This window comes from Blennius ocellaris (genome assembly GCF_963422515.1).
Source record: "Blennius ocellaris genome assembly, chromosome: 1".
NCBI classification, from domain to species: domain Eukaryota; kingdom Metazoa; phylum Chordata; class Actinopteri; order Blenniiformes; family Blenniidae; genus Blennius; species Blennius ocellaris.
The window spans coordinates 13222508-13250486 of NC_137650.1; the positions used below are offsets into that span (position 1 = coordinate 13222508).

The window sequence follows — 27979 nt, forward strand, 5'->3', positions numbered from 1 at the left end:
GCAGCCCGGGCTCAGTCTGCTCCCCTCCCGCCCTGTGTCTCCTCCCTCCTCCCTCCTCCCTCCTCCCTTCCACAGCAGCTGGATCCACGCAGGACGCGTCAACATCTGGCCAGCCACGTAACCACCTCCGGTGCTCCGCCTTCAGAGTAAAGGCGTCCCACCTCCGCACCACCTCCTTTTAATGTCCATTTAGCATTTTCTTTCTGTTGTTAACGACCAGATTACTCATTGAGGTTACAGCCTGTGACCCGTAGGTCGCTGGTTCGAGTCCCAATACGGACACCCCTTCTCACTACTCCCAGTATGTAGATATAAATACCCCAACATGTCCTCAAGGTGATCGATAAACATATTCTGATAATGTCCAGCAATTTTTAAAAGTTTGATTGTTTTTCAATTTTCAGACTCAGCCCTTTTAACAACGTATTTTTAAAGAGTGATAACCACTGCTCCACCTTGCAGCCAAAGATCAAAAGTTACACACACACACACATGTATATATATATACATATATATATATATATATATATATATATATATATATATATATATATATATTGCCAATTTCTTACTTTTTTGCATGTTTGCAGATCATCAAATACATTTAAACATTATTCATAGATAATAAGTAAACACAAAATGCAGTTTTTAAAATGAATGGTTTTATTAATGAGGAAATAAAAAATCCAAAGCTCCATAGCCCTGTGTGAAAAAGTGTTTGCACCCGAAACTTAATAACTAGTTGGGCCACCCTTAGCAGCAACTACTACAATCAAGCATTTGCGATAACTTGCAATGAGCTTTTTGCTGTGGAGGAATTTTGGCCCACTCATATTTGCAGAAGTGTTATAATTCAGCCACATTGGAGCCACCTTTTTAAGGCCATGCCACAGCATCTCAATAGGATTGAGGTCAGGACTTCGACTAGGCCACTCCGAAGTCTCCATTTAGTTTTTCTTTAGCCATTCAGAGGTGGACTTGCTGGTGTGTTTTGGATCATTATCCTGCTGTAGAACCCAAGTTGGCTTCAGCTTGAGGTCACGAACAGATGGCCGGACATTCTCCTTCAGGATGTTTTGGTCGACAGCAGAATTCATGCTTCCATTTATCACGGCAAATCTTCCAGGTCCTGAAGCAGTAAAAAAGCCCCAGACCATCAGACTGCCACCACCAGATTTTACTGTTGGTATGATGTTCTTTTTCTGAAATGCGGTATTACTTTTATGCCAGATGTAATGGGACACAGACCTTCCAAAATGTTAAACTTTTGTCTCGTCGGTCCACAGAATATTTTCCCTAATGTCTTGGGGATCATCAAGAGGTTTTCTGGTAAAAATGAGATGAGCCTTAATGTTCTTTTTGCTTAGCAGTGGTCTTGGAAGTCTGCCATGCAGGCCATTTTTCCCCAGTCATGAACACTTAACACCTGAACTGAGGCTAGTGATGCCTGCTGTTCTTTAGATGTTGTTGTGGGTCTTTTGTCACCTCTCGGATGAGTCGTCGCTGTGGTCTTGGTGTCGTTTTGGTCGATCGGCCACTCCTGGGAAAGTTTACTACTGTTCTGTGTTTTCGCCATTTGTGGATAATGGCTCTCACTGTGGATCGCTGGAGGCCCAAAGCTTTAGAAATGGCTTTAGAACCTTTTCCAGACTGAGAGATTTATTTGGATTTCAGTATAATGTCGAGAGCTGTTGAGGATGTTATTATACTTCACTTTGTCAGGTAGGTCCTATTGAAGTGATTTCTACATTGAGAACAGGTGTGCAGTAATCAGGCCTGGGTGTGGTTAAAGAAATTGAACTCAGGTGTGATCAACTACAGTTATGTTTTAACAGGAGCTGGGGGGCAAACACTCTTTCACACAGGGCCATGTAGCTTTGGATTTAATTCTTCCTCATTAATAAAACCCTTCATTTAAAAACAGCATTTTGTGTTTACTTGCGTTATCTTTGACTAATGTTTGATGATCTGTAACATTTTTTTTTTTTTTTTCAAATATATTTTTATTGAATTTTTTACAAATAAAATCACATCACATTGGTCACTCACACTATGCTCACTCACACTGCATTCATACTCGCACACGTCCATTCAGGCACACACAGATGCACACTTGAGGAGAAAGGCGCACTAAAGACTTCACAAATCAAGGTTTTTGGGGTACAGGCATTGTTGGAAAAAGTTCCCAGATATTATCTATACTCATCCATCCTGCACTGGTTCAGGATCAGGATACGATCCAGACCTTAGCAAGATGGATGAGTGTTGCTCGGCGTCAAGGGCTCCCAGGAAGCAATCAGTGGATCACTTCCTGAGGACCCCTCCACCGCTCACACACAAAAAAAAAAAAAAACATAAGTACAAATATAATTACCTTCTTGACTATCATTTGAAACCATCATACAGAAAAATTTTTTTGTAAAAATAAGAATAATAGAATGATATTAAATAGATGATCTGTAACATTTAAGTGGGCAAAGGACAAACACTTTTTCACACCACTGTGTTTTTGTCTTGTGCTGACACTTAATTTGCTAATGTATTTAAGCAATGAATGAATATGCTAATCATAACAAAAACCAGTTTGAAGGAACATGTAAGTACAACATAATAGATGACAAATATTAAAAGTATACATGGGAACACTAAGAAAAACAAATATTGGGTAATATATATAGTCAAAACTCGACGTGGGAAAAAAGACACAGCCTGGAGCAAATAGCTTCCCTTTTGTTTAATTGAACACATTTCATGAACGAGTACAAAACTGTTTTTGATGTTAGAAAATATTTTAACATGCTCTACATTACATGACATTAAAATGGCCTTAAAAACTACCATCACATGTGTTTACAAAGCACTAGATGGTGAAGGTGAAATTCTTCATTCATATCTCACACTGCAGGGAATGTCACTGAGGGTCTCTCCATTGAGGAGCTGCTGTGCATTGTCAGTATGAAAGATACCGCTAATGAACAATTCTGTAATTGTTCTACGGGAAATAAGAAAGTACTCTTTGATTCACTTTACCACATGATTTGTTTTTATCAATGTATTTCAGAAAAAAAGCCTATGCTGGTACTTCTTTCACCAGGGACAATCTGCAGTAAAAGTATAAAAGTATGTACAGTATAGATTCCCGAGACCAGGACTCCAAAGTTCACAGAGTAAAATTAAACTGTTGTGTAAAATGGCATCAACATATTTTTAGTATGTACTTAAGCGGTTTATTCTCAAAGTTATAAAACACACAGACTTTCTATCTCATTAGGCTTTCTCATATGAGCTTTCAAGTAATTACTCCTCAGTAAAAAAAAAAAAGTAAAATTTGTTTAACACAACAAAACATAAAAAGATCAGAAAGTACGCCTTCCGCTACAGTGAAACATCAACTGGAAATAATTGCACATATTTAATTAAGAGCGATCAGATGCATGCGCTACATAAGCATCAATAGTGAGACACCTCTGTCCGTCATCTGACCTTTGTGTAAACCCCAACTCCTCAGCTAACGCTGCCTCACAGGCTCTCCGGTCTCACAAAGCATATGTGCCACTCACATAGAAAAAAAGCTGGAAATAGGTAGACTCTTTTAAAAGCTGTGGCCATTGATCACAGACAGAAATAGACAGACAATAACTGAGAATATTTCTGAGCTGTAGCAAAGCAGGTTAGTTTCATTAGCTGACTGAACATGTTATGTTTGGCTTTTACCATAAAGAAGGGCTCAGGAGAATGAAGGATTGTTTGAGCCCAGTCTGTGTACATCGGCAAAAATATGGCACTGTGAATCTCCTTGTCATGAGGGGATCTTGTACGCACCATACAACCATTTCCCTTCTGCCTCACATGGAGAAGTCCAAAGCTTGACAGGTTTCTGGGCCTTGTTGGACAATCTGTGTAATGACGGGATAAATCCAAGTGGACATTCACCAACTCTTCCTATCGTGTGAGGTGTGTTTGAGTTGCAGTTTGTTGACCTCCCTGAGGACGTGATCTGCCTTCTTCAGCTTCTCCATGGCCTTAGTGAGCAAGTCCTCTGGGGTTCTCTCCCCATCAGCTCCCCTCTGGGTGTTGGACACTCTGCTCAAGAGGTCACTCGTGTTCTCCATCTCCAAAGCCACCTCACTCTCCAGTTTCATGACCTCGTCACGGGGAGAACCCATGCTTTCCTTCCCAGCTCTGCTCGGTTGTTTCACCTGAGCGCACACTGCAGCACTGGATAGCAGATCCCCGCTGGATGCAGACTTGGCCTTGACTGAGTGGCTGAGAAGAGCCGCGGGCTCCGAGCAGCGGTACGCAAAGGCCTTGGGTTTGATCTGAGGCTTGTTCGAAGCCTGTTTCTGGATCAGAACAACAGAGGTCTGAATGTCGTCCTCACTGTTGTCCAACACATCCAGACCGACGTTGCTCCCTCTGAGTGCCGACGTGGAAGCTGCCAGTGTGTCTTCACAACCAGAGCACTCACTCTCATCATCTGAATGCTGTCCGCTGTCCACCGATTTCTCTTCCGACTTTTGTTTCTTCTCCCCAGACGAGTGACACAGCAGTGGACTGAGGTTGAGGCTGTCATTGAGCGAGTCACTCAGAGAAACTATTATTGACTGTACTTCACTCTCAGGCACCAAGTCTTCTGCTTGAAGAGAAGTGGTTGAGGTATCAGAGGCAGATAAGTCCGGTCGATGAGCAATATGAGTTGCAGCTGCACAGTTTTCCAGTGAGTCTGGATTTGTCTTGGAGGTCAGTGGAGGACTGGGGCTCTTCCTCAGAGGCTCTGCAGGTATTTCTTGCTCATTGTTGGACTCTCCGTTAATTCCACTGAAGTTCTCCTGTAACTCTTCTTCAGAAACCTCTCCATCTGTGCCGGGACTTTCAGGTTTAGCATCTGTGACATGAAGTAGCTCCGGCTTGGTAATGGGCTCATCTTCCTCTTGTAATTCCACCACAGTCTCCATCATGCTATCTTCTTCTTCCTTCTCTTTATTCTCCTGGTTTGAGCTTTGGACATCTTGATCTGACTCCACAGTTTGATGGCTGGGCTTCTTCTCTTTGGATGGAGGAGTGGGAGGGTGGGGGTTTGACTTGGGCTGTAAGGCCTCTGAGAGGCCACTCAGGGAGTTGTTGGAGCTGGGTTTGTTGGGGGGGGTCGGTGGCGGGTCTGCATTTTTTCTGGCTTCAGGACTCATTTCAGGCACCTCCTCAGATTGTGTCTCCTCTGTGGCTTCTTCTACAGGTGAAGCACAAGGCTTGGCTTCTTTAACTGGAGGCATGGGTGGCTTCAGGACCTTGAAAACATGCAATAACAGAATATAAGCCTCCTTACTTAAAAAAGACAAACACAGAAAATGCTTTTACACGTCATCATACAGACCTTTTTCTCTGGATCGTCCTTTGCACGCTCATCCTGAGACATTGAAATCACTTTAGCCTCTTTGGTAGGCGGCATGGGTGGTTTGATGACCTTTTTCTGGGGAGTCTCCTCTGGCTTGGGCTGAGCCTCGTCGTTAGCGCTCTGAACACGCGGAGTCTCTGCAGGTCCACCACTATTGTACCGAGGAGTCGAGGCTATTGTGTCATTGGAGGTGTGAGTGCCATCAACAGCAGCAGCAAGATGGGTCCCATTAGGCATTACAGCATCCTCAAGATCAAGATCCAAACGCAGGATCCCATCAGATGACACATCAGCTACCTAGAAAACAAAAGGTAAAATCGGGGAAATTGCTAATTAAAGATCCTGCTGAAGCAAAAAGGGTGATATCTCATTCAGCACTGTGATACTTGCTCTTTTGAATAGAAATGTCTTTTCACAAATGAACTTCAACTCCAAACTTTAGGACATTTTAATCACTGTGATGTTACCATCAATAAAACCAACACTTCCTCTAAAAATATTTCACAATAAAAGCTAAAAAAAAAAGTTCAATAATATAGGGATTTATGAATGGATTAATGAAAGTAACAGCATCAAAACAGTAGAGGCAGGGAATTCCGTTAGTCAAATCTACTACTGCATATACTGACGAGAGAAGGGTAGTTGGTTACCATTGCTCTGGAAAAATTTTTCGATTGCTTTGATATAGAATAGTTCTTCTTGAAATTCATGTTTTCAATTTTCAATTTCAATTTTCACCATGATCCTGTTTATAAAAGCAATGAAAGGAGAAGTATCCACAACGCAGTGGAAACCAGTTTGGAGTTTGTGTTAACTTCAAAAAACATCTGTAACTAATTAAAATAAATAGTTAAAGAAACATTTTACAAGGAAACCATCAGTGTTATGATCAAACTGTGTCACAAACAGCATAATTGAATCTAAACTAAGTGTGTATGTTGATAAAAAGTCTCACACAGGGTCTGATTCAAATGTAAACCGACGCATTGCTGGAAAAGCAAACCCACCCACACCCAGATTTATGGACTCCCAAGCACGCACACACACAAACCTCCTTCATGTGTATCCTGGTAGGTGGCCGGCGGTTTCGGTTGCCTTTGGGTCTTGTCCGAGTAACATGCTCTAAATTACTGGCCTCATCAACCTTCACCTGAGAAAACATGAAGCCCAGGGAGCTTTTACAAGCTAGTAGTGTACAGTACAGTAGTACAGTATACAACGTCTGTCAGATCATCACTGATTGAAATGAATTCACAACTACTGATTATACTGATTTTCACTGATTACCTCATCAAACACTTTGTTCTTTGCTCGGTTGATGGCATCTCCGAAGGCTTTAATCCAAGCTTCCTTGTCTTCTGCACTCTGAGCCTGGAACTTCACATCATGGACCTGCCAGAAACCGAAAGAGGCCAACAATGATCTCAAAATCCCCTGACGCGAGTAGAATGGAACATTTACTTTACAGTTATTCCCTTCATCTGATGACAAACTGGATTATTATTAAGTTGTTTTTTTTTCTCAAGGGTGTTGTTATGGGTCTCAGTCTGAAGGCACATATGGGATTCAAAGCTAATAAAAGAATCAATAGAGCCTCCTATTGTGACAGCTACCACTCTGTTCCACTGCTCTCAGTGTTACAGGATTTGTTCCATTTTCACACTGACAGTTCATGTTAATAAACATTGTTGTTATTAGACTAATGCTTTTCCACTGTTAGATGCTGAGAATTGGACCTGTGCTGCACTGCAGCCACAGATTGGTGGTTGTTGGTTGTGAGAAACACTGTTGCTGATCTTCTGCTAATCTGCTTCCACAAAGTCTTTCTGGCATCATTTGGCCACACAGAGCCGGAGCTGAACACGGTTACCACGGAGAATGCAGGAGGCAGCCAAATAGCTCCTCACATCCTGGTCGGACCTCCCTCACTCCATTCACACTCAGCAACCTCAATAATACAACCTACCAACTGGGGGATTAGGTTCAGATCCAGAACCTCACAGTCAATGAATTAAAAATCAATTTAAAATGGTAGATTGTTCTATTTCCACCCACAAAATACCAATAGTAGCAACCCATACTTTTAAAAACAGAACTTTATTCAGGAAACTGTGACAATAACTAAAACAATGTCATAAAAATAATGTCATAAAAATGGGCACTAGGTGCATATCAGCTGATCTATAGATGTTTGAGAAGCTGCCAGTGATCACAGTCAGACTTGCACATGTAAAAATAGAAACCCTCAATGTTCATCTTGAACATTTCGAAGCCTCCTATCTATGTGTGCCAGTGAGAGTAGGTTTCTTTTATCTTCAGCACTTAGCTTCACTGCAATATTTTTGCCAATCAGAGATTAGAAAAGGAAGCCTTTTCTTACAGGCAATCTAGGAGGGGACCTCAGAGCAAGAAATGTTGGGGACCAGTTTCCCAATTTTGTGACAACTGCACATTCTAAGTCTCTGACTATGATGTGGGATTCTGCATCTGCACTGCTGGAGACTCACAACAAGAAAAAATCATGAGGAAGAAGAAGATTATGGTTTATGTGTGGGCTCATTTCAACATTTCAAGGCAGAAAATGACAAGAAGCCTTGTTGTAATGCTAAATGATTAGTTTGGTGGCAAATAATTGAATGCAGCAATGAGTTTAAACATATTTATATGTAACAAAAGCCAAAATCCCACTTTCATGAGAAACCACTGCTGTTGGAGCAGAGAAGACACTCAAAAATTCTCGAATTTGACTAGTGTTCGGTTCCACCCTTTGCCCTCCAGTCACCTGCTTACTTTATTCTTCTTTGTCTGAGTGTGTTGCCTAATATTTGCTTAGCATTGCATGAACAGTAGCTAATACACACTTCAGGATCTATTTAACATTTACGTGAGTCCCGCCGTCTCCCGACCACCTCCCTGCTCACCTTGTTCCCAGACTTCGGTGATCGGTTCAGTATCAGCCTGTGCTTCTTCTTGAAGGGGCTCTTCAAGTCGTGACATCTGTCGTAGTTTTCCAGGTCGATTCTCTCTGTGCAGTTGTCCAAGCCCTACAAGACAAATAAAACGTTTTAATTGTAATTCCAACTAAAAATGAAGCCTCATCACGTCTTGATGCGAAAAGTGACGCACCTCATTATCATACACCGCCACTTCTGTCTTCTCCACATGAACGTAGCGGTCTTTATAGCTTGCCAACAGCCTGCCGGGGGCTTTCTTCAGCCAGCCAGCTTTACCCAGGAACTTTGGCTCTTTCTGCTGAGCCGGCTCCTCGTTTACACCCTGAAACAACACGAAAGAAAGAGATTCACACTCAAAGCACAACCCAGAGCATCAGCAGACTTCACATGGTTAACATCGCTTTCAGTAATGCTGTTTTACAGCTGCTCAGATTTGCTGAGAATGGCTTGGAATGAAAAAAAACAGTTGTTGTTTTCCAGTTAATCACAACATATGAAATCAGAAAACAGTCTGTTGAGTTTTTCTTGGGCTAACTAGTAAAGAGTTTTAATAAAATAAAAAAAAAAACACACATTTTTAACAGATAACACCGTAGCAGAGCCTTATTAAGTCATGAAAACAGTCTTAAAACTACAATTTATGCATACATGTCACACTAATGACATCATCTAAGCTGTCCTCTGACAAACCTAATGGGGCAACGCATTTTATTTCTGTCAGACCACCACACTGAACACACCACTAAATACTAAATCTTAAGGAACTGGAGAGGAGCATAATAACACGGAAGCAAACTTAATACCTTAACAAGAAATGGAATTTAGACCCACAGCCAAAGGGGAGGTATGGAAGCCTGAATGTGCCAGTGTTACAGCCTGTATTACATTGTTAGTGGGCTTCAAAGAGGAATTTGAAAACATTCTGATATGACTGTGTGCGGTCATACAAACACTGGCTGACTATTTGCACAAGGACAGATATACAACTAGCAAGAATCTGTAGCTCCTTATCCAGATTGGTGTAATATTTCATTATCAGTTCACAATAGCTGACTTCTTCTTGCTCTGGTAGTTGTTATTTCCTGCCCAGTTGTAATTTTGACATCACACCTTCCCCAATCACATCTGGGGAAGTGTGAGAAACTCTTTTTTCAGTAAGAAGCAGAAGTTGCTCTCTATTTACAAGTTTCTGCGCCGGCTCCTCCCTGCTCCAGCATGTGAGATGTCTTCTGTTGTTTTTCATGACTCACCCAGAGACTGAGTAGGTTTACAATATAGTGCAACCAGCGAGGGAAAACTACGATCTGCTTCCAAGCACAGAGCCGCGGATCTCAGCAGAGGCAGCGGCTCACTCTTCTGACCTGACATTCTTATTTCTGCCCTCTTTTCAGGAAGCACATGGTGCCTCTGACATGTCTACTCACCTAAGATGAACACAACCTTTGAACAGAAAGTTTTTTTTTAGCCGCCTGCATGTTTTGTTCCACTGTGCTTCAGCAGATGGGTGTGGAGCGACAGAGTGATGTATGTGTTTGCATAGCTTCCACCTCTTTATATGAGCCACAATGTTTTTTTAGTTTAAAACACAAAATACTTATTTTACTTGCGAATGCACATAAAAAGGAGCTACTTACTCTGGAAAGTAACTCAGTAATTATGGTTGCTTCAATTAAGTACACATGGCTTTGATATTGTAGCTCTGCTCTTACACACTGACGGAGCTGTCAGGACTGTGGGAAGGAATTCACACATTAAAGGGGCAACTTGGTAAATATAAGTAATGGCACTTCTAGACACTGGGTGGCAGTAGGGAGTGACTGCACAGAGTTGGACTGAAGATGAACTGCAGTTCCAGATCTTTTGAATTCCTCTCAAAGGTTTGGCAGTTTGTTTTTAAGCTAATCATTTGCAAGAGGTTCAGATTCTGTTGTGTTTCCATTTAGGGACTGGACAAACTGAGCTTACATAGTTGGCCTGGTTTATTCACTACTTATACCTAAATGATATTGCATAAACATCATTGAAATTGCATCATAGTTATAATTTTCAATATGAAATAAAATATACCGTCCCCTTTATGTCAACAGCCGTTAGTGTTACATCAGTAAGTTAGTTAGCTGCGTATTAAAAGTCACCAAACAATTAAAAAAAGTCCCACTTATAGTAATTACAGTACTAATACAAACAGAGATTTTACAGTAACATGTACTTTATAAAGGATTATTCACAACAGAGCTGGGTACTCTTCTGTGTCCAAAGCCAACTTGTGCTTCACTTGATTCATCCACTCATATATGTCTTACTTTATCTGTACTTGGGTACATTTAAAAGGGAAGTGTACTTTTATCACAGTACATTTATCTGAACGCAAGATAAGTCAGAGAAGATGTACTGCGATAGGTTGAAATGGGTAATCATCATTTCTCTTCTCTCCCTTTCAGGCTCATACAAGCCTCTGTGTAACATCACAATCGGAAATATGTGTGTACACATTGTATGTTTAGATTTTCTAAGATACTTTTGTTGAGTTTAGCAAGCAATAAAGAAAAAAAACAATTCAACCTTGTTCCAACACAAGCTTTATAATTCTACAACACTCATTACTTACACAGTGTGGCCAAAAACAGAGCATACATCAGCACTTTCATGGGCGTATGGCTGTGAATGCTGAATGTGAAAATGAAATTGTCAGTGAGGAAACTAAGGTGTGTATTTAGTACTGACAGATAGGGGTGTGTGAGCCTTTTTTCCGGGCAAACGCTAATATGATCTGGAGCAACTGCTTTGAGTCCAAGCAGACTGCTGACCTCCATGAAATATCTCCACATGCAGACTTGCAAAGTAAGCTTTGCTTTAGAGCCATACTCCCTTTTTTCATGGTTACTGGAACACCAGCATATGCAGGTGTCTGCAAAAATTCACAGTCTTTGTTTCTGCAGGAGGCACTTCCACAGGATATCTTTTTTTTTTTTTTTCTGGTTCGGGATTAGGTGGGAGGTCATCTAACTGTTTTTCCACTTTTACTCTCGCTGCAAAAATGTCTTAGTGCAGTAAACAGCAGTGCCGCTGCAAAAGAAAAGCACGCAAGGCAGGCAGGAGAGAAATGCCAGACCAGAAGGCAAGAAGGGTGAGAAAAAAAAAAGACTTCTTCAAAAGAGAAGTTATGTTAAGTTCCCTAAAGAAAGATGAAGCTGCCTCTCTGTGCAGAAGCCTTGGCAGCGCTCTAATATGTAAGAACATGGAAATAACTGGATGGAGCTAGGTGGAACACTTCAGTACAGTACTGACCGAACCCTGAGAGAGTACGAGGTTTCCATTACTCAAGCCTCAGCTGGCCGCTGCAGCTCCGCACGGCGATCACAGGCTTTTGGTGACACTCTAATTTTGAACAGTGAGTCAACGCTGATCCACAAACCCACCAAACATTTGACCTAAACCTGTCCACGTGTGCGATATATTCTCTTGGTCTGTGGTTTCTGTGGTGAACTCAAAGCAGATCAACCTGCATCAACTGAATGCGCAGGGCCAAATAGCACTGCAGCCAGCTTTGGTCTGTAAGCTGAGTCCTAAAAGAGGAAGAGAAAACAAAGCACAGAATTTTAATGGAAGAGGCACACCTCGCCACACATGTGTTTCTGATGAAGTTTTAGGTCAGAGCGCATCTGGAATTCATAGATTTTCCCACTGACCTGCCCAGCTTGAACTCACCACAAGACTCAGTGGAACTCACACTTCACCCCTGCTAACCTCGACAAGCCGAGCAGGGGGCAGGACAGCAGGGCTGCACCTCTTTGTGTTTGCTTGGTCTTATTGGGCATTTTGCAGGCCGGCCGGCGATGTCTCTAACTTCCGCCTGACGAAAGCTGATCCACATCTCATATTTCTTGCTTACAGATGGTTAACGGATGCTCAGCCGCACTCTGAGAATACACTTCCCATTTTATGTTGCTGCCAAATGTGCTGCAATAAATGAGGACGGTTCCACACTCGGCTGCGAGGGTTCATAAAACCGTCCACACCCTACAGTCAGAGACACAAGCTTTTCCAATGTGATTCCAGCTCATGGTAAACAACCCAGAAAACATGCTTTAATATCAGAAACCTGACAAAAAACAAAACTTGAACTTTAAAGTTTTTAGGTATAATCCAAGTACATTTTCATATTTTTCAGGCAGATTTTCAAAGAAAAATATAAAAAAAAAACAACACAAATCTCACATCCATTTCTTAATCTAATATTATATATTGTTATATTGAATTTACATCTGTTTCGTTCTTTCTTCTTGACCCACAGAAGAGCATAAAAAGGCTTCACAAGTTTGAAGCTGATCATAAAAAGTTCTGTGGTGTCAGAAGGTGGGGGAGAGTTTTCGTGTCACTGCTTTTTTTTTCAGCAATCTATTAGTCAAACATGGAGGAAATCTATTTTTAATAATGCTGGCAGCCCACGAGAGGCTGTGCAATGAAAGCACCTTCTTCCTCTCATATGAAAGAGTCATGCTCACAAATCCTTATTAAGGACTTGCGATTGCACTTCGTGAAAAAAACAGCTACACTTACCACCACAAGATTTGCACTATGATATTACAATTTCAGTCTGGAGCTTATCATCACATTTACTGTTTTCTGTCAAGCTCTGATGTGATAATCAACCCAAGCAAATGGCCAACAAGTCCAATAGAATAGAGAAGGGACAACTCTTCCAATCAGAGATATTGCCTTTTTTAAGATAAACGACTTCATCATAACAGCCACAAAGTTGTTTCCTTAGGATGAACTAATGAGTGTTCTGCTGAATCAGTTCAGCTGTTTTCCACTGATCATGCACTGCGCGCTGCAGTAAAATGAGTGCAACACACCAAGAGACTGCCAGAGCCATCCACGATCATGACCATGACTCACTTCCTATCCAGTGCACTTGGGCGCCAGATTCTTTAGGGACCGTAGCAGCCAGTGAAGTGGGATGTTGAAAAATGAGCCACAGAGCCCAAATAACATCCAAAATGTTTCCCCGAGCTTACAGCATGACGACAGCTGCACCAACTTCTTTCATAAACATTTACGGCAGCAGCCAAACAGATCAAGCAGACTGATGAAACCTGCTGTTTCCAGCTTTTTTAAGCATGATTCAGACTCACTGGATCAATCAGCAGCTGTGTCGGGATCAGCTAACTGGATTCAGAGCCGATACTCATTCAAACAGTACTCCATTTACAACTCGGCCTCCTCGCATTGCTGCTGTTATGATCACTTTATCCAGTTTTTCCATTAACCCAGAACCAGGGCATCCATATATTTTCATGCCCACTTATTCACCAATAGGTTTTTCAGTCTATCCACCCATTAGTACATCTATCCACCCATGCATCCATCTGTTCACCCATAACCCACGCGTTTATGTATTTTCCTGTCCCTGTGAAGTCCCTTATTGCCCCATTCCACCATCCACCAATTGATCCATCAATTGATATATTCATTCAACCATCTATCCAACATCCATTTGACCGATCCATCCATCCATCCATTCATCAATCCATCCATCCATCATAACTTAAAGTAGGTTTTTTTGCAATCTGAGCCAAATATGGGATCATACTTACTAACTAAATTTGAAAATGAAAATGAGGAACTGTTAATGTTTGGGATGTTTTTCTTCTTTTTGTAGCAGTATGTCAGTAATATCAAGTAACAGCTCACCAGTTGTTAGCCAGAAAAGAAAGTATTACTAGTTTATATAACTAATAACTAATAATAAGTATTATTAAGCTTTCACTTTCAAAGTCAATGGCCAAATCACTTCACAAAAAGTATGTTGAGTTAGTTTTTAGGCACGCATAGAAAAAGATAGATTTGAGATTTTAATCTGACTATCTTTCTCAATACCTTTAAATTAACTTGATATCTTAAGTGAAACATTAGATTTTTTTTCTCTCACACATATATGATCATCTTTTAAGTAACTTCTGAACAAAGTCTGCCACCAATCTGATAAGTACTGGAGTACTCAGAGGTAAGTGATGATTTTTATTTTTTCATTTTTCATGTGTTTTTCATTTCTTTTGTATTTTGTCAGTTTGGATGGTTAACTTTAACACAATTAACAATTCTTCTCCCTCGATCATTAACAGAGAATATGAGCTAAATAGAAATTGGAATGACATTTTTGAACAAAATTGTTGAACAAAGCCTCGATTGTGCCCTTATTTTCATGGACAGGCTCACCTTGTAATTACCTGTCTTTGATAATAACATCAAGAACACCCCTATTCATTCACTGATTCGATGATTCTAGCAGAAAAGCAATGGGCACTCAAGTACGAGCTGAAACTATCTGCTCTGGTCTTTCAGCAGAGTTTTTTTGCCGATCCAAGCAGGGTAAATATTCCAGAAGGACACTTTACTCATCTTTCAAGCACTCGCCAGGCCTGCAAGAACACATTCCCGAAAAACACACAGCCATTCACGATGAGGACCCTTTCTTTTCCATAAAGGCACTTTCCCAGCAACCGTCAGCAGCACCCCAGTAAGACGATGGGTGCACACACACACACACACACATCCATTGTGCAGAGGAGGCCTTGATAGCAGGGCAACCATGAGAGAGGGTTAATTGTCTTCTGCGTGACACATAATGTGGCAGTCTGTTTCCTCTTTGTCGAACGGGGTCATGCAGACACGTCACAGCGTGCTCTCTGGGTCAGATGGATGGAGATGAAGCGATGACTCACAGAACTCAAACAAATGATCATCGTGGAAGGACTGCAGTGGTTTGGAGAGTGAACGATGCAGACAATAAAGCAGTGAAATGATAGATTTAAGATAAGCCAAGTACTGACACATCACTTTTCAACCATAAACATGCAGGGATACTGATTACAGTTCACTTCACATAGAATACGCCATCCTAACAAAGTTTAAAACCTCCCTTGGCTTCCGAAAAGTGTTGACAAGGTGTTCAAGGACATGTTTGTTTCACAAAGAGATGACTGTTAACCTCAGAAACATTGATACAGAATTTATCCATCAAAACCACACAACAGAATACATACAAAAAGTTTCTTCACTTTCCAATACTGCCATTATTCTGAGATTTCAAATGTCTACCTTGTCCCAACTGCTGTAAAAATACTACATGAAAGGAGGGAGTTCATACGGGTAGTGTCGGATTAGGACGATTATTGTATTATTTGATCTGAGATCAGTAAATTGAGCCAATCAGTTCAAATGGTTTCTTTTACGGGGCGACCGTGGCTCAGGTGGTAGAGTGGTCGTCTTTCGGAGTGAGAGGTCGGAGGTTCGATCCCAGTCTACACTGGTCTATGTGTCGAAGTGTCCTTGGGCAAGACACTGAACCCTAAATTGCTCCCAGTGGTCGACTAGCACCTTGCATGGCAGCTCTGTCCCATTGGTGTGTGAATGTGAGCGTGAATGGGTGAATGACTGATATGTGAAGCGCTTTGGGACTGCACTCAGTGTGGTTAGAAGGCGCTATATAAATCTAGACCATTTACCATTTATCGCAGTTGTTGTAAAAGTGAGAATGGTTTTCAACATTGTAAATATCCATGGAGCAGTATTAGTATTGCAGTTGATAATTGGTCAATGCTTTAAAGTAGAAAACTGAAATAGTCCAACAAGCATTTTTAATATCTACAATGAGTTGAAAGTGTCAGAGCTTCTTTTGTTTCATACAAAACCAAAAAGGAAACAGAAGTGACAAAATAAATTTCGTGAATCATAACTGTAGCTGAAGGTTTGACCATGAAATTCACCCATTATGTGATGAGTAGAACATACAACTTCATTAATGCTATCCACGGTTATCCACAACACACAAGAAAAGTGATGCAGTGTTGAGCCAATGCCTCATAAAGAGGATCTTTAATCATAAAGGCAAAAAAATAATAATAATAATCCAGCTTATAATCATGTGATTGTGAAATTATTAAACCTTTGTCCTGTCCTATCAACATTACATATGAAACTGCCTTACCAGAGCTCTACAACAAAGTATGTGTCAAAATACAAGATAATTTAAGACTTGCTGGCACTTTTCAGTTTAGTCATACACACCAGTTCCACAGGTCTCCTATAAGAACGTGTGAAGATCATCCAGGAGATGATGACCAATTTGATAACTAACAAGTTCATGGCATTTGGTTTAACATAACACCTCATTACAAGCCAATATACTAAATTAATGTAAGTAGCAGATTGGGAAAGTATCAATATACCATATCATACCCAATAAAAAAAAAAGAAAAGTGATTTGATTCAGCGATCAAAAATCAGGTAATCTCCAGATAAAAATTATATTTTGTGAATGAATGTTTTATCTGATGCTTCAGTCTTTCTAAAATCTACATTCTGGATGATACAGTTTTAGTAATCATATTTGAATCTATATATTCAGACAGTTTAAGCCCTTCATCTCTCTAACTTTACAACCACACTCAGACCAGATCTCTTAACATGTCCAGGTGTTATGGGCCGACACGAGCATAATTATTATTAGCACTATTTCATAAAGTTATTTACAGGAAGAGAGGAGGGCAATGTGACAGTGGTAATGTCACCAGTTTTATACAAAGCTGCAATAATGCCGGTAAAGAATAAAAATACAGTACCATCTCCTCTATGATCTGCTTCCCAAACGTCCACTCAAGATTCAAATAATGAATGTGAAAGTACAACACTGAGATGTCCGCAGCTGTGTTCACTACTTAGCGAAGAACTACTTCTGTAATGTCGACCACCTTTCTCTGTAACATGCTTGTAATCAAATACAAAACTGAGATTATTAATGCAATAGTCAAACATGAGAAGAGTTGCAGAGTTGCTGTCTCTCTGTGCTGCATTAACATTATCTGTTTCCACTAGAGAACAGCTCTGTGACTATTTCCCTGAATTCCTGTTCGCTGGACGAGAGCTGAACTCAGTGCTCCTGACAGCAACATAAAAAGTCCTGTGGCTTTAAGTGGTATTACAATTGGCTTGTAACCGCAGTACCTGTGATCCATTATCACTCAGAAATAAATGGCTTGCCTTTGTGGCACACACACCTCTTCCTGTTCACACATTAGCAGTTTATTGCAGCTGTTTTGCTACTTCATACATACTTAGTTTACGAAGTAAAGTAAAGCTAGATTTACTCAAACAGAAAACCTTTTAATGTTCTGTAGCCACTCGTTCTTTAAAGCAGTTACTGAAATTACTAATTAAATCACTAACTTTTAGTAACTTGCACAACACTGATCGTCAGTCACAGCCCTACACTCATGACAGTGAGCTCACAGTTTGGATCTTCCTGTTTAAAGAGTGACTTTGCGACTGATGCAAACATGTTTGAGACTCGACGTCAGAATGAAACTACTTCTATAGGTAATCCAGCTCATTCTGCCTCTTCAACACTTCACTTTTTTCAGTAGACTTGTTCCTGGTGGCTGATGTTGGAAAGCGTACAAAGGGAAGGCTTTTGTAATAAGCTTGTGACATCAAGTGTTTGCAAACTCTTAACAGCATAGTGAGTCGTCCAGTGACAGTAAAGGAATGTTTTTCTTGCGGTTGAATGAATAAAAATCAATGATCAAATTACTTTAGAGGCCAAGAAAATGAAGCTGCACGCACAACACTGCCTGGAACAGGTTCCCTGCAAACAGCAGGTAAACCTCTAGTGAACTTCCTTTTTCTACTCGAGGGACTTCCTCAAACATCAAAACTTTGTCACTGCCATTTTTGCACATAAGATCACGACCTTTGCACAGTTTCAGATGAACTATGTTCTCTTAATTAGATGCCACACATAAAGTAATTTCTCTCTTTGTTCTTTTCTAAACAGTATCAACACACACCTCTGATCACACATCAGCTGGTAAATGTGGAAACTGTAAACATTTATAAGCGTTTGTAAAAGCCCACTGGCGAGTGCAGTCCAGCACATAAAATCTGTTTTTGAGTCCTTGAAAGACTTTTGACGGAGACGGGAAAGACGGAGCTGAAATTTCCACCAAGTTCTGCCTGATTGCTGGGAATTATATCCCCCTCGAGGGAGCACATGCAGATGAGTACTTCCAGTGTTTAATACAGAGTTTAGTCTAAAACTAATGTGGCCGTCAAAAAAAAAAACCCTGCAATGAACCCCTCCTGAAATATGTCTGTATCAACTGAAAGGTTTACATGATCATCAATTCTGATGACTTATAAGTTTTTGGCTTTAACGTCGGTTATTTCATGACATAAATGAGTAAAATTTGATCGGCTAATTTAGAACACGAGCTGATCAGCCATTTATTTAGTTTTTTTGTCTCGTGGAATTTTTTTGATAGATTTAACAGACTGTATCAAGCTAATTTCATCCATAAAACTGCCATTGTGACAGATGAAACTATTAGGAAACATCTTAATTCTTTCCAGTGCACTTTACTGAACAACACTGCATGGATTTGACACATGTATAAAGAGTGTAAACAAATACAAATCAGTGTTTGTCTTACAAAATTGCCAGCCAGATTTTTCTAATAAACCATTTTATTGTGTTTATCTTAATAAAGCTTTCACTTTTATATTTTCCTTTATTTGTCTGAAAAAGAGAAAGACTAGAATGAAAATAATTTATTATCATTCCACAATGTACAACAAAATTGGAGAGCGGCTCCTTGAACAAATCGCTTGGTTTTAATGTATTTCATAATCTTAATCGCTTTGGATTTCCGATTCTTAATCGCCTTATTTTACTGCGTTTCCCTGTAAAGCACTATGAAATGCCTCGTATCCTAATATGAATACGTTCTAAATGTTTTCTTTCATTTTAATAGAATAACTGAAGTTCAAAGTGGTGATAATTTATCAGAACTGACCCTCCTGTGAACATTTAAACCGTTTTCGAGCAGTTCCCTGCCAAAGAAATTATGAATATTATACTAGAAATATTTTCAATATAAGATGCAGGCATTTGTTGAGAGAACACTACTTTTGGCGACCCTGTTTTGGTCCACTGACACTATGTTTGACACCTTTGCATTTGGGGTGTAAGTATAAATGCACTTCATCCAAATACAGATTTGAAGAAGTCGCAATACACACAGACTCTGTGCACAGGGTGTCGCATCCCTGCAAGCAAAGCTCCTGTTTCCTCCAGCACACCAGCAGATTGACAGGTGGGCAGGTGCTCCGTGCCAAAGCCTGAAATCTGCAGCAGACTGCCGGAGAACAACTCCGTGGAGCCCGAGAGGACCTCTTTCTGTCTGCCTGCATCTCAGCGGCCCCAAAACTTTAGCTCCAATAAGCTGGTCGCGCCCTGACGGAGCTTTTTTTCTTCTTCTCTTTTTCACTCCCCGAAACCTTCCCCCCATCACACAGAAACTTTAGATCTGATCAAACAATCAGTCGGGAAATAAAATAAAAGTCCGATCTGCGCTGCGAGCGGACTCGGACACAGAGAGAAGAGACTTTACTCACATCTCCCATGATAAACAGCAGCCGGGATCCGTTATGTGGCTATTGACGAGCCCCCCCCAAAAAAAACCTCTCGACGTCGCCCTTATTCTCTCTCTGCTCGTCGGCGCTCGGCCAGCGGATCACTCATTTCAAGCAACACGCCTTAACCGGAGAAAAGAAGGAACTGTGCAAGTCTGTGACGCTGAAGGGTCGTCTCGTTTTCCTCTTTTGCCTCTGAGCGCAACAAGTTAAAAAAAAAAAAAAAAAAAAAAAGTTCGAAGAAAAAGTTTGGTTTCCGGTCGAAGTCCCTTTTACTCTCTTGAATCGAGAAGCGCGCTGAGGAGGAGCAACAGAACAGAACAGACAGAGAGTGCGCGCCAGCAGAGCGCACCAGCCTGCCTCCACCCCTCATCTCCCCCAGGCCAGACCAGCATCCCCCGGCAGGGACAGACCCCCACCCTGCTGCAGACTCGCAAGATGCTCTCCATCCTCGCCATTACTCGCCTTTACAGTGTAATAAAGGACATATAAGAGCTGTGGCCTCTCATCGTGCCAGCATGGCCACTTCCTGCCTCCTCCTGTGTGATGAGTCAAACCTGCAAAGGCAAACAGAATATCTCTGTTTGAACCTACTGACATGGCTGTCAGGAGCCAGTCTGGGGCCTGGGGCAGGTTTATTGGGTAAAACCATAAATCGATTATTTGATTAGATAATGTCTAAAATAGAACAGGAAAAAAATGGTAATTGTGTTTGGTTTGAACATTTAACCTCTAATTAAATATTGTAGGCAGTGAAACAAACAAGCTCTATAGGATTCAGAACATAAGAATGGAGGTACAGAAGGAGGGGTTACATCAAATCAGCTTTTGCTTTTTTCTCACTCCTTTTCACTGTTTACTGTGACTATTAGTGAGTTTATATACACTATAGCTAGTACGGATTTGAGTACCTTTATTTAACTGTGAGTATATGTACAAATGTAATTATATTTCTGTAAAGTTGTGATTATCTATGTGGCTGACATCAAATCATCACATGTTCATGTCCACATGCAAAGACACCACAGAAAAATACTGTTAAAGAAAATAAAAGGTGTAGAGGTTATCTTTGAAGGTTACCAGACTTAATTATGTTTAAGACGTGTGTATCTATGTTTTATGTCTAATAGATAGACATACAGATTAACATTTTCAGAAAGAGAATCAACATATTCAAAAAAGTTTGTGATGAATTTAAAACTACTTTTTTAAAAGAAGAAAAATCCCACCACGCACCAGTTCTCTTTACATTTCTTTAAGCATCTCGCCTACATATTTATATTTTCTCAATGATTTGGTTTTGCACAGATTAATGTGTTATGATAAGTAGTTTAAGTGTAATATAAAATCCAATGATATTTATACTCTACCTGTTTTCTTATTTGTTACCACTGAGGAAACATTGTGAAAAATAGTAAGATGTCTTGTCCTGCATAGACTGCGGTTTCACACCCTAAATTTTTAAATTGAGTTCCATGCTGACTGAGGATTGCAGCTGAGTTTTTTTTTTTCAGTAGACAGTGTAGAATGTGCCTTGCACTACATTTCTGCACATAATGTAAAAAACCAAACACACATGTTGATACTGGTATAAATGCACATGAGAGTTTATCCCTCAGCAAGTCACAAACAGCCATAGAGAGTTTACTTCTGCACTTCATATGAAGGTAAATATTTTGACTGCACATGGTGTGGTGGTTGGTATCTTCGATGGATGATACAAGAGCTGAAACCACTCCTTAAAGAAATGTGATGTAATCATTAACTTGTAAATGTTTTGATGCCATCAAATAATTAACACGCGTAGTGTTTAAAATATGATAATTAAAATGTTACATGATAACTATATTTACGAAATGTTGCCGTTCATGGTTGTTTCACATCTATAAATATAACTTGCTGCACTCTGACCAAATTACTTTTTGTTACGTTGATTTGTTGGTCAAATCCACACAATCCGACAAACAAAAATTGTCTTTTTTTGTTTTTCTAATTGTGTAGATATTGTAAACAAATCAAACTAACAAAAAGTACCTTGGTTTACTACTAAGGCCTTTAATCCTTTCATCCTACTTTCAACTGTTCATGCACGGCTTTGGTTCTATGTGTGAGTCGTTGGATATGCCCCCTTTAAAAAAAAAAAAAAAATCAGTTTTATTATCCATTATTATTTTTACCTTTTTAAAATCAAGGTATGTCCTTAAAACATTACAAAGCTGGATAGGAACCTGGAGATTGCTCAGTTGGTAAACAGTATAATAGTTATTATTGATTAAACAATACCCACATATCAATAGCTTTTCAGATTGCACATTTATAAGTGCAAATATAAAATTAAAATACAGAAGAAGTAAAGTGTGAAAGCACGTTGTGACAACTGTCAAGGGGCTTTCCTGCGAGGCGGAACTAAGATGATGTACGTGTGAAACTACCCGGACAGTAGAGACGAACGGACACATGTGTCAACATGGAATTTGGCAAGATTTGGAAGAGTAGCTGAGTGTTTGGTGGCATGTCTGTTATTGTTTCAGGGATATAAACAGCTGAAGCTGCGTGATGCTGCCTCAAAGATAATGTCCGAGGCTGCTTTGGAGGAAGTTTCTGTTTTATCGTCTATTTACTGCGGAGAAGGAGAGTTTGTACTGCTGCAGCAATCTGGTGAGTTCACAATAAACACCAGAGAGGAAGGATGCTCATTCCTCAAAATATGGAATTCATTCAATAACAAAAATCTCGTGCTATCAAACAAGACTGAGTCATGCATCTTAATGATTTCAAGCCCTTCATTTTTATTTCAGTCTGAACTTACGATGTTCATGTATTTCTACTTCGTTGGCAGCTGTTCTGAGCATTGATGTGACATGAAAGTAACTGCATTCAATGAATACAATTTTCACACACAAGTTCAGTAAAGAGTCAATCAAACCAAACCTAACAGCACCCAACATGTACTGAATCCTCTATTTTACACCCAAGAGCAGGTTTTGGCGGCATGTATACTTGATTTAATCCAGTTTTTCCTTTTTGATTAAATGAAATACAACACTTAGTTGTAAAGGCTGATAAACAATAGAATGAATCCACTGAGCAGACGGTCAGACTTGAGATTTGTGATCCCACTGAAAACTTCAAGTAATATATATTATTGGCTGGTAGGTTTTATTTCACAAATATATGCTTGAGAATGGAAATTCAGTTCAGTTTAAACCGGTTTATATGAACGTGTTTTCTACCGTCAATTAACCATTGTTGAATGTTATGTGGGTTAAAAAGTGCCCTTCTATGCAAAAAAGAAAAGAGGAATGAATGTTGATTGAATTTGAAATGAGCCTGGTGCAATACTTTTAAGTGAAAGGTAACATGTCATTAGTGAAGTCTTAAAGGAGTGGTAACAATGTGTGCTCTGGGATACTGCTGCATCACTCTGCTGTTTCTGACACTGCTGTCACATTTCACAATACAAAACACTCATCATTCATGATGACAAAGTTCCTTTTGCAGCTGATGAAAATGTCCATCCTGCCTTCGACAATAATACTTTACTCCTACACAGCTATTATGGAGGCCGTTCTCATCTGATTTCCACCTCGGTGAGCATCTGATCTGCTGCCGTCATGGCCGAGGTCAACGCTCAACCTGCTGATAGGATAATTGGGAAAACTGTCTCTCACAATCCTGTGCTGTAGATGCAATACTGCTCACCCTTTAGATTTTGTTTTACTCACACTTTTAAACTAAGACCCCATGCCCAACACTTTAATCCCAGCCTTTTATAATCAGTTGTTTCACTGTAGCACAAGTCATTGATATTCTGTATATTCAGTGTTTGGCTGGTATTTATTACCTCGCGCCTTCACTTAAACAGACCTTGTATTTGTTTCTGTGCTAAGTGACTCATTTCAGTAAAAAAAAAAAAAAAGTAATGATTAAGAAAGTCTTTTCTATCTGTTCATTGTGCTTGTAGGTCAGGATGGTCTCATTGTCCAAATCAACTGCACCGGTGGAGGAGAGGACGCGTTCGACGCGAGTCTACTTTTCCACGTGCACCCAGGCTACCCGTCTCACCCCCCCGACATCTCTGTGTCCTCCACCGCTCTCTCCCGGACTCAGTGTCAGAGCGTCAGGCAGAAGCTGCAGGAACGAGCGTCAGAGTTACCTGCAGAGCCAATGATACACCAGCTGGTGGAGTTCTTCCAGGTACACCTGGGGTAAACTTCAGTCCTCACTACTATTCATCTATCAGCCCCAACTGCTCAGTTTTGTGTCAGAGCGGTTTATTATGCATTTAGTTTTTCCTTGTAAAATAGCATTTGGTATTTCAGTCATTACAGAGATTTTAAAAGTCTAGTAATTCATTGGTTTATGAAACCATCTTAACGAATGCGCTGTGTGTGTGTTGTGTACTGCAGGAGTGTGTTGAGCTGACAGACGCCCGCAGAGGAGGAGAGGAGGCCGTGAAACCAAGAGAAAAGGAGGATGAGTGGACAACTGTGCTGCTGCTGGATCACATGCAATCTCGGAACCGTTACGTCGGATTGCTGGAGCGCTGGAGTCAGCAGCTGCAACTGGCCGGGACGTTATTACTGGGACAAAGTATACTGGTGATCCTGCAGGGAGCCAAGCACAACATCAAGGTAAATGCCACCAACACGGTCAACGCTGCCTTTATGGAGCGAACAAAGGCAAAACAGAGGTGCTGATCGTTGGTTCAAAGGTTGAGAGCGGCATAAGGCACTTTGATAGCAGCACTGAACCTAAGCCAAGAAGGAAGAAGTTTTGACATGATTTGAAATTGCTTGAGCATTTCCAGCCATTGTTTCACAATGCAACACAGAGACTCATGCATGCCTGCTGTAATCTTTCCACTCTGGTCTACAAAGAACACAATTCACCAATTAATAATTTCAGAATTTAGCCGCATGAGTTCAAAGGTCAGAACGAGAGATTTGCACCTTGAATTTTTGCAACAATAAAAAGTTCTTTCATTCCTTTATAAACCACAATAGGACTTTACACCTGGTAGAAATGCTTTTAGTTTACGAACTTGGAAGGTTTCCAGATCTTTTACTTTCTCACATTTACTTACTTAAATGTGCAATTCCTGCTTCAAACGTCCAGCCAGTGATATTAACATCTTAAAACATGAAATCAGCAAGTTCTGACAGTTTTTAAATATCATGCTTAGTACTTAAATCATCTATTTATTTTGCTCAGTAGTTTTGCACATTTTCAACATTTTGTTTCGGCAGTGTTTTTGAATTCATTTTTCATTTTCCTATAAATTCGATCATTGTACTCGAAAGTCAAAGTCTCTATTTCTTTGTTTGTTTTTATAGTTTAATTAGAATAGTACATTGGACTGCATACCATTTTTTTTATTTCCTCATTGATTTGTTTATCTTAACTGTATTACAGCAAAAGGTGTGTTTCTTGATTAAAAGCAGAAGGGGGATTGCCAACTTTCTAATATGAATGATAAACATCAATAAATATCTAATATTGAAAAATATCTAAATATTAAAATGAAAAATGTATAACTAGTTGTTTTTGTAAACAATTTCTGCATTTATTGTGATGGAATAATACAGACCGAATACATTTCAGTGCAATTATCCATTCAAGTAGAAAGCTCTAACCAGTACTTGTTAAAAAATGTCATTTACGGCCCACAGCAGCGAGTTTGAGGTCGAGTGAAAATTGTAAAGTCTCACAGTCCTTAATGTCCCCAGTGTGATCAAAACCAACACTGGAATGTGAACTATGAAGTCTGTCTCTCGCTCACATGCACAGTGTGATTGAAGGTCAGCGGTGACAACTTCACAGCGGGAAACCAAATGAAAGAAATAACTGGTGGAATACTCGCAGATCAGATAAAGAAAGAATGTTGTAGAATTGAATCACTATTTGTAACCAGTTTTGATCACCTTTTGATAGAAATATCTGTAAATATTATTTATCTGTATGTAATTTTGAGGAATTAGAAACTAATCTACAAGATTGAAAATGTAAAACTTTTTATTTACTTATTACCTAAGAGGCCAACCTGCAGTAAACGTGGGTCCCCCCCAGGGGGCCGCAGGCCACACGTTGACCTGCAGATCAGCCATTGACAACAAGTCCTTTTCGTTTGAACCTACTATACATCGGGAATTCAACTAAATTGTATTAATTAGTGTGCAGAGTTCGGAGTTAAATCTGTGAGTTTCACTGTGGACAACTTCTTTCTAGGTGTTATTGGCCGGTGTGCTGGTGGAGTCTTGTTTTTATTCTTTTGGTGTTTGTGTCACATTTACATTTGAATCACACTTAACTAGTTTAAAAGTGCGTCAAAACCAATAATAACGCTTTAATGGCCACTAATGTAATCATTTTGTCCATTTTATTTTATTTATTTTTTATTATTTTTTATTAAAAAAAAGACATTTTTAAATACAGTACAGTCATTCCAATGTGCTTTTATAGAGAAAATAGAAAGGCCCAACATATCCACATGAGCAAGCAGGTTTGTTTGCGACTGTGGAAAGGAAATTTTATCCATTTTAAAAGTAGTAACTTGCCAAAAAAGTAATGAAATACTAAATAATTTTTTACTACCATACTTGAGAGAGTGCTGTGTAGTCATAGTTGATAACCTCAATGAATGAGTATGGTGACTGTCTCATCCACCACATTTATTTTTCACAAAGCAAACTGCACAAAATTTGCTCATAAAAGGCATTTAATTCTCAAACAAAATGCTGTTTTATTTATGTATTATCACATTATTGACTGAAGTTGTAAGATTTTAACATTTTATTCATATTACTTCAATCATATGACTTATTACATTATAAATGGACAAAAATATTTAATGATTGGTTGTGACAATCTGTATTACAAATAATGATTGAGTGAGTGACATGCCATACTGGAGGTACGCTGTACATTTTGACTCAATATGCTGAGTCAATATACATTATAAAGATATTTTTAATAATGGCGATAACTTCACCATTGTCCTGGTGCTTAATGGAGGTGCTGCAACCTTGTATTTCTTACTTGTTCACTGAGCAGCTCGTAACAAATGGCCAAACCTCTCTAATCCAACAAATGCACCATCACAGTGGTTTAGGTCCAGTAATAGTCTTTCCAGCTGCGGTGATATGCACAGACAACAGATTCAACCACTTCTGAGTGTCACTTCCATCCACTCACACTGAACTCACAGAAGCGACTTACATATTCTATACCTGAAAACTATATAAGTTGCTTAGAATTCTGAAACGTTTTTGATGGAGCGCAAGAAACAAACTCTCAAGTTTCAGCTCTTGATTGACGTGCGAGTTAAGGTTGTGAGTTTCTTTCCGATAAGTGACCGTAGTGAGGAGGCCTGACTGGTCATCTGTCTCCAGGAGTTTTGCCACCGGATGAAGACGGTGAAGGTCGACGTGGATTCTTCAGGGAAGAAATGCAAGGAGAGGATGATGAAGGTCCTTATCGAAACGCCTTCTTCTTCCTCGAGTCTCCACAGGTATGGATCACAGACAGGTGACTGAGATCAGACCTTATATTCTGATCACACAGTGTTATTGAAGCAGCTCTCATGTCCCCGTCCCCTTTCTTTCAGCCTTCAGGGTTTTATAGTGAAGAACTACGACTCAGTCACAGAGCTGGCTGCAGCATTCGAAAATCTCCACATGGCTGATCTTTACCGGCGCATATTCCCTTCACTGAAACACTGACCCAAGAAGAGTGCAAGCAAACTCCATAGTTCCTCTGATTGTCAACACAACAATGCCTCTGTGGTAGCATCAATTCATAAATGCAAAGGACCTGATGTACAGAAAACCAGCGTTTCGATACTGTTCTTGTTTGAATCGCTTCCACTTTTTCCTTATACAATGGGTACAGAAACCATTCTTTCTGTTATATAAGTTATAAGAGCTTTAATGTCCCCTCAGGGGAATTGGTTTTCAGCTTCCAGAAATCAATCACAAGTTGTGAAAGAAGCATTAAAAATCCATAGAAATATCTAATGTACTCGTATATTAACAACCAGGACCCTAACATATAAGACTACCATTTAAAATGGTTAGTTTTCAACAACACACCAAAATGGTAAGACATAACCTGCTCAAGTGTTCCAATAACTTTAGGAGCAAAGCAGATTTTGTGTCTC

General features: G+C 40.0%; 2 protein-coding genes across 2 annotated transcripts; one reads left to right on the forward strand and one right to left on the reverse strand.

Moving 5' to 3' along the window:
- Positions 1-2648: 2648 nt before the first annotated feature.
- plekho2 (pleckstrin homology domain containing, family O member 2) lies at positions 2649-19987 on the reverse strand. Its single transcript, XM_080499985.1, has 7 exons — positions 19804-19987; positions 8519-8668; positions 8314-8436; positions 6680-6784; positions 6444-6542; positions 5372-5689; positions 2649-5285 (listed from the first exon to the last, which is right to left on the reverse strand). The coding sequence occupies exons 1-7, from the start codon at positions 19810-19812 to the stop codon at positions 3930-3932; spliced, it is 2160 nt and encodes a 719-aa protein (XP_080356111.1). The 5' UTR covers positions 19813-19987; the 3' UTR covers positions 2649-3929.
- A 2300-nt stretch (positions 19988-22287) lies between these two features.
- On the forward strand, positions 22288-27884 carry rwdd3 (RWD domain containing 3). Its single transcript, XM_080501834.1, has 5 exons — positions 22288-22479; positions 23786-24018; positions 24231-24455; positions 27213-27331; positions 27428-27884. Exons 1-5 carry the CDS (start codon positions 22395-22397, stop codon positions 27540-27542), a joined length of 777 nt encoding a protein of 258 aa, XP_080357960.1. The 5' UTR covers positions 22288-22394; the 3' UTR covers positions 27543-27884.
- The last annotated feature ends 95 nt before the right edge of the window (positions 27885-27979 follow it).